Source organism: Gadus chalcogrammus, chromosome 11, assembly GCF_026213295.1.
Source record: "Gadus chalcogrammus isolate NIFS_2021 chromosome 11, NIFS_Gcha_1.0, whole genome shotgun sequence".
NCBI classification, from domain to species: domain Eukaryota; kingdom Metazoa; phylum Chordata; class Actinopteri; order Gadiformes; family Gadidae; genus Gadus; species Gadus chalcogrammus.
In genome coordinates this window covers 12,009,226-12,017,091 of record NC_079422.1, presented here as the reverse complement: position 1 = coordinate 12,017,091, position 7,866 = coordinate 12,009,226, and the positions used below count along the sequence as shown (strand labels likewise).

General features: G+C 43.3%; 1 protein-coding gene across 1 annotated transcript; it reads left to right on the top strand.

Moving 5' to 3' along the window:
- Window positions 1–1,227: 1,227 nt before the first annotated feature.
- Window positions 1,228–3,691, top strand: LOC130391891 (melanocortin receptor 5-like). The gene is made up of 4 exons (XM_056602218.1): window positions 1,228–1,423; window positions 2,125–2,231; window positions 2,448–2,636; window positions 3,095–3,691. The coding sequence occupies exons 1-4, from the start codon at window positions 1,241–1,243 to the stop codon at window positions 3,663–3,665; spliced, it is 1,050 nt and encodes a 349-aa protein (XP_056458193.1). The 5' UTR covers window positions 1,228–1,240; the 3' UTR covers window positions 3,666–3,691.
- Window positions 3,692–7,866: the final 4,175 nt, after the last annotated feature.

The following is a 7,866-nucleotide window of genomic DNA, read 5'->3' as shown; positions in this document are numbered from 1 at the left end:
GTCAGGACACAACTAACACACTCACTGAGTCCGATTCCATATTTCTTAAGATGGCAAAATGAATGAACAAAGTAGTGTGATTCTTTTAAAAAAGTTCACATTTCATTTTCATCGTAAAGACAAAGCCAAAAGCTTTAATAACAGCGCGCTCCATCAGGAAGCAGGTGTGCATGCAAGACAACTCTGGACTCTGCTGGACTAATATGGGCTTGAAAAGCAATGGGAAAGACCAGCCTGTTCTCCAAACACAATGACAGAATAGATGGTTTGTCGAACAACCAATTAGAATTAGTTTGGAGATCATGTTGAATAGACAAAAGTCCTGAACATCAATTACAGGTTAATAAAATATCCCTCTATGACCTCATATTTATAAGAATAGTATTTTAAACATTCTATTAAATATTTCAGATTGTCCACGCCTAGACAGACATGAGTCATTAGAACATGATTGTTATACCTTATATTATAAGGTTAGGAGGTTATATTATAAAAAATGTGATTTAGAATTACAACAATATAACAACTGCAATTCTAACACCTGTGATTCCTATTTGTTAATGTCAATACAATTCCAGTAGATAGCTAGCCTTAGTATTTTGCATAACTTAACGTTCTATCTTTTTCTCTCTGATAATTATGTTATTTGTAAGAGATGATTGTTCCTCTTCATGGCCAATCTTTCACACTAGCTGGACTTTAATGTGGTTAGCTAGCAACTTCTATTTATTCAGTCAGTCAAGAAATAATTACAGGATACATGCATGGCTGTTCCAAGTAGGGATGTATCTGTAATCTGCAAACCCTTCTGCCCTTGCTGGTTGACAGCATGAAATTAGACACAATTAAGTACTTGATAGACACACGTTGGCCTTGTTGGAACATTTATATTGAGATGACCAAATAACCTAACACTTTATCTGAAAGGGTGTGCATGAGACTCACACGACGTCACACAAAAATGGCATATAATATCATGTCATGAACCTAAAGGAGGCTTTATGAATGTTTACCACTGTTGTCAATGCTGTTTGTCTGCTGTTTGGCCATGGTCTTGGACCATTGGCCAGTTTAACCCCCCCCCCATAAACCCACATAATAATACAAATCAGCTGCTATCTTTGAGCTAACTTCACACTTTTGCCCTCCACTGACAGACTGCCCCCCCTCCCCAGCCCTCATGCACACCCCAGCGGCTGGTGAGTGATCGAGACCTCGAAGCGGAACGGCCACAGCGGTCATGAACATGGCAGTCGTGAACATGTCCGGTGAGAACTGGTTCCAGCAGATGGAGCATTCTGGGAACTCCACCAATGGCTACTACTACGACCAGCAGAACTACACCCTGCACCCGTCGCTGCAGCCGGGCCCGCCGATCGACTCCAAGCCAATGGCCTGCGAGCAGGTGCACATCGCCACAGAGGTCTGTATAAACCCCTTCTGTGTGGACCTCCTTCTGTTTGTATCTCCTTCTGTGTGGACCTCCTTCTGTTTGTACCTCCTTCTGTGTGGTCATCCTTCTGTGTGAACCTCCTTCTGTGTCTACCTCTTCTGTGTGGACCTCCTTCTGTTTGGACCTCCTACTGTGAGGTCCTCCTTCTGTGTTGACCTCCTTCTGTGTGAACCTCCTTCTGTGTCTACCTCTTCTGTGTGGACCTCCTTCGGTCTAGCCCTCCTTCTGTGTCTACCTCTTCTGTGTGGACCTCCTTCGGTCTGGCCCTCCTTCTGTGTGGACCTCCTTCTTTGTTCACCTCCTCTGTGTGGACCTCCTTCTGTATTCACCTCCTTCTCTGTTTACCTCCTTCTGTGTGTACCTCCTGTGTGTACCTCCTTCGGTGTGTACCTCCTTCTGTGTGTACCTCTTCTGTTTGTACCTCTTCTGTGTGTATCTCTTCAGTATGCACCTCTGTGTGTATTTGTTGATGTCCTAATTAATTCATTAAAATTGCTGCATAATACGCTCATGCAGATCTCTGTACTCTTCACAGTACAGAGATCTGTCTCTGTAGTGTGTCTCTTCACTAAGCATTGCAGTTTACTGCTTTAATATCGCTATACGTTATAGCTCTTGGGTTGTTCCTCACCCATACATCTGTACTGTGTACATCTCTGTTGGTGGAGCAGATATTCCTCATCCTGGGGATCATCTCCCTGCTCGAGAACATCCTGGTCATCACAGCTATCGTGAAGAACAAGAACCTCCACTCGCCCATGTACTTCTTCGTCTGCAGGTAACATGCACCTCAGAAATGAAATCACAAATAACATCATCAAACACACTCACACACAAACACATACTTGACATAATTTAAGTCAGGCACGTATGACATCACAGCCGTACGGCTATAAACATAGTGTCTAACATCACCGGCTGCAGTTGGCTGGCTTGCCTGCGTGTTGTTGGTACTTTGATCTGAGGCTGTGTGCCTTCTTGTGGCCCCTTGCAGTCTGGCGGTGGCCGACATGCTGGTGAGCGTGTCGAACGCGTGGGAAACCATTGTGATCTACCTGCTGAACAATCGGCAGCTTGTGGTGGAGGACAGCTTCATCCGCCAGATGGACAACGTGTTTGACTCCCTGATCTGCATCTCTGTGGTGGCGTCTATGTGTAGCCTGCTGGCCATCGCTGTGGACCGGTAGGGCTGACAGGAGGAGAGGGAGAGAGGGGGACTGGTTGCTTGGTTAGCAGGCTGAATGTGTTGTCCTTTGACTCAACACAATGCATACAAATGTTGCTATACATATGCAGATGCACTGATGAGCATGTACTGAGAAGAGTTGTCAGAGAGGCCGAATGCTTTGAAGCCTTATTATGTCGACCACAAATAATGAATCTCGGTATCGCATATTGATTTGCTTACTGCCTTGTGCTTTACTTTTTTCAGCCACACATGCACCGCATAAAACCGATGACAGCGCTACTTGCTAAATGAGCAGAGTTTTGAGTTGACTGGATAGTGTGATGTTTGCATAGGTGGCTGGTGTCAAAATAGGTCACCGTTTATATTATTTCTCTAGTTAGCTATTACTTCTTGCATCAGTGTATGAAGACAACAAGGTGGTAAACAGACCCGTTATGATCCGCCCCCGCCAGGTACGTGACCATCTTCTACGCGCTCCGGTACCACAACATCGTCACGGTGAGGCGTGCCGGCTTCATCATCGCCGGCATCTGGACCTTCTGCACGGGCTGCGGCATTGTCTTCATCATCTACTCGGACACCACCCCCGTCATCATCTGCCTGGTGTCCATGTTCTTCGCCATGCTGCTGCTCATGGCATCGCTCTACAGCCACATGTTCATGCTGGCGCGCTCTCACGTCAAGCGCATCGCCGCCCTACCGGGCTACAACTCCATCCACCAGCGGGCCAGCATGAAGGGGGCCATCACGCTCACCATCCTTCTGGGCATCTTCATCGTGTGCTGGGCGCCGTTCTTCCTGCACCTCATCCTCATGATCTCCTGCCCCCGCAACCTATACTGCGTGTGCTTCATGTCCCACTTCAACATGTATCTCATCCTCATCATGTGCAACTCCGTGATCGACCCGCTCATCTATGCCTTCCGCAGCCAGGAAATGAGAAAGACCTTCAAGGAGATCATCTGCTGTTACAGCCTCCGCAACGCCTGCGCCAACATCTGGGCACTCACGGGCAAATACTGAGCGAGCCACAACGCGTGGTGTGTGTGTGTGTGTGTGTGTGTGTGTGTGTGTGTGTGTGTGTGTGTGTGTGTGTGTGTGTGTGTGTGTGTGTGTGTGTGTGTGTGTGTGTGTGTGTGTGTGTGTGTGTGTGTGTGTGTGGTAGGGAGAGGGGGGGGCGGGCGGGGGGTATTGAGGCAGGTGGCTTGGATGAAATGACATGCAGATGGAACGCAACTGTGACGTGAAGCACTGGGATGGGGGAAAAAAAGAGGCTTGGATTCGTAGGTCCGAGATACAGCTTTCAGTGGACACAAGGTTGGGCTGGAGCGGAGGGTGTTCTGCCTCTACGCAAGAAGAAAAGTCTAGGCATGTAGTATTGCAGTATTGTATTTATAAGTATACTATATTTTGTGACTGTACTCGTTTGTGTTCTCAACCGTGGAACAATGTGCTATAGTGAGATGCTGGCGGTATTCACTCAGACAACTAAAGACTTTTCATTATATGCAACTTGAGGATGTTCTTTGTGGAACCGGACGTTATGCGTAAGCACCAGGTCAGCTTTGTCTCGCCTGTCCGACTACTTTTTTAAGTCAGTAGTCTGTTGAATCACTAAACCCCCCCCCCCCACACACACACACACACACACACACACACACACACACACACACACACACACACACACACACACACACACACACACACACACACACACACACACACACACACACACACACACACTGCATTGTGTTTGTGTGGGGGTTGCATTCACTGTTTTATGAAAAACAAATAACTTACTTCAATCAAAATTCTGCACTGTACCCATTGCAAAATATAATGAAGGTAGGGAAGTTTCCCGGGAATTAGACGAGAATGAAGTAGGGATGTTTATTTTCCAGCCACTGGAGTACATTTGCACAGCCTGTCTTCAGGTCATTCCAAAACACAGCCACTTGACTCTTCTACTTCTGTGAGGAGCTCATGAATCTTAATTATGCCTTTGTATTACAGTTGCCTGTTGCAAATCCTTTGTTATGTAGCAAGAGACAGAGCTGCAAGAGGGCTGTAGCAAAGGATTAGGAATAAAAAGAAACCAAAACAGCTGTTGGGTCGCTATCAATTATTGCGGGTTGTGTTTGTGCCTTTCACATCTGTATGTGGTGAACTGTCCTGTCAGTCAGTCTGATTGGGTGCAAGCATGTCTGCCCTTTTTTAAGATTTATATTGTGTAGAAATTCAGGAAACAGGAATAGTGATGATGCCTTATGCATCCAATTTACTTAAGCTGATTCTGCTAATGCTAATGTAGTTAATGGTTTGCGCTGTAAATTTGTCATTACGTGTCATGTAATTATGAATGTGCAATGCTGCTTTGTGAATTTGTCCGTCCAGAGTTTTTCATGCCTACTTTAAGTAGCAGGTATCTCTCAGGAGATAATTTGGAGAAGTCTGTCTGCTTGTATTAATTAACCTCTGGAGTTTAATGGGATTAGCATTCCAGCAAATGTTCAGTTGTGGTCTGCTGTCTCTGTCGTTAGAATTGTGAGCTTTGTCAGTGTTACCAGTGTATACAACAGTCTATGATGATCACGTTACAACTTGAAGCACAGTTATTGAGTTGACACAAATAGGACAATCGATTAATGCATATGTTACAAAAAATATCCGAGGCGTATGCACCAAGTAAAGCTGAAAGTAATGCCGTGCATCACTAAAAGATACATACATTTAAATTTGTGATCACTATTGGCAGTGTTGTTTAAAGTGAACTGCTTTGCAAATGTTTTTGTACCAAATACACACATCTTCCTTATTTATCTGTTAATACAAAAGGAAGTGTGTTTACGAGGGTGTAGTGGTAAAGATGTCATATTTGAAATAGGCTTTGCACACATATATATATATATATATATATATATATATATTTAAGCAATAGATCACGACAGGCTGTGGTATGTGCTCATTATACCACTGTTAAGGGGCATTGTCCGGCCCGACGCGCAGCGGAGGCGACCCCTCTCACAGTGGTATAATGAGCACATACCACTGACTGAAGTGATCTATTGCTTTTATACAACGGTTACTATTATGGCGAAACGAAAGTCATAGACACACTACATTTAAAAAGAAACCAAGAAAGTCAAAGTAGCCGTTTTATTAAAGAATACAAAAAAGTAGTCCCTCCTGGCTGCCTTCAAAATGAACGACGGTCGCTATGCAACACACTTTAGCGTCCCTCCGAGAGAAGGCTTGGCTAGAGCGGTTCGCCGGCAATTTATCCTATGGAGCAGTTCACTCGCCGTGTGCCTAAGCTTTCGTTAGTCTCTCCATCGCCTTGCTCACTCCCGGAGTAACAACATTTACACCCTCTCCATCATCCAACATATGTTTTACTTAGTAACTGTTTCTACTTCCAGGCGCGGTGTGATATGCAAACTTTCACAAAATGATCGGGCGTCATAGCAGTTATGTATACGCTCATTATACAACAGTTAGGAACCAATCAGATCGCTGGATTTAGGCCCCCCGTTGTATAAATATATTTATACAGAAGAACTGCATCCACGAAGCACACTGGAGGCCTTTTGACTTAAATCACTCTATAATTACCACTGGATATGATTTCGCTGGATTTAGGCCCCCTGTTGTATAAATATATTTATACAAATTAATAAATAAGTTGTATAAATATATTTATACAACGGGGGGCCTAAATCCAGCGATCTGATTGGTTCCTAACTGTTGTATAATGAGCGTATACATAACTGCTATGACTCCCGATCATTTTGTGAAAGTTTGCATATCACTCCGCGCCTGGAAGTAGAAACAGTTACAAAGTAAAACATCGCTGGATTTAGGCCCCCCGTTGTATAAATATATTTATACATATATAAATATATAAATATATAAATATATTTATACAACGGCGGGCCTAAATCCAGCGATCTGATTGGTTTCTAACTGTTGTATAATGAGCGTATACATAACTGCTATGACGCCCAATCATTTTGTTTAAGTATCACTCCGCGCCTTGAAGTGGAAATGTATAATAATAATATATATATAATATAATAGTGTATAAAAGCAATAGCACAGTTCACTGAAGCCTAAAATCGGCGAGTGAACTGCTCCATAGGATAAATTGCCGGCGAACCGCTCTAGCCGAGCCCTCTCTCGGAGGGACGCTAAAGTGTGTTGCATAGCGACCGTCGTTCATTTTGAAGGCAGCCAGGAGGGACTACATTTTTGTATTCTTTAATAAAACGGCTACTTTGACTTTCTTGGTTTCTTTTTAAATGTAGTGTGTCTATGACTTTTGTTTTTCCATAATAGTAACCGTTGTATAAAAGCAATAGATCACTTCAGTCAGTGGTATGTGCTCATTATACCACTGTGAAGGGGGTCGCCGGCCCTCCGCTGCGCGTCGGGGCCGGACATCGCCCCTTAACAGTGGTATAATGAGCACATACCACAGCCTGTCGTGATCTATTGCTTAAATATATATATATATATATATATGTGAAATGGGACTTTATTATTGAAAGCGTAAAAACAAGTAGTATGTTACAAACAATATCGTAACATTTCCGAACTGGTCATTAAGAAAACATGAATTGGCTTACTTTCTTTGATATATATATATATATATATATTTTATTTTTTTTCTCAAGCAATCGGTGGATCACCGTGGTGATAAGTAGGCTTCTAACGGTGGTCCTCGGTCTGAGGACCACCGTTAGGTTAAATAGCATTGGTCGGAAAAAAAGAAGTGGTCGAAAAAAATACGTAATCGCCCGTATATGAAAATATTTGATCAAAGAAACCAAGCCAATTCATGTTATTTTTAAAACCAGTTTCTGTAATTTCAGTTACAAGATATTTTTTTAGTACAATACTGTTTTTATGCTTTTATTAATAAAGTCGCGTATTCCACTCAATATGTTAGGAGGGACTCACCAATGCAGCAAATATAAATAACATAGATATCGGAACGTGTATGTATCTTTTAAAATTACCTTATTTTGTGGTTAATTGGATTGGCCTCCCACTGGTGGTGACCTGCCCTACTGACAGGAAGTATTGACCTGTATGTGTCACGTGATAGCCTTGACCTACGGCTAGTAATTACAGACAGAGGTGTGGATCATCACCTTAATCACCTGTTTTGCATCGTTTTGTTACCATTTTGACTATTATTAAACTTTTGTTTGGAACCTAGAAA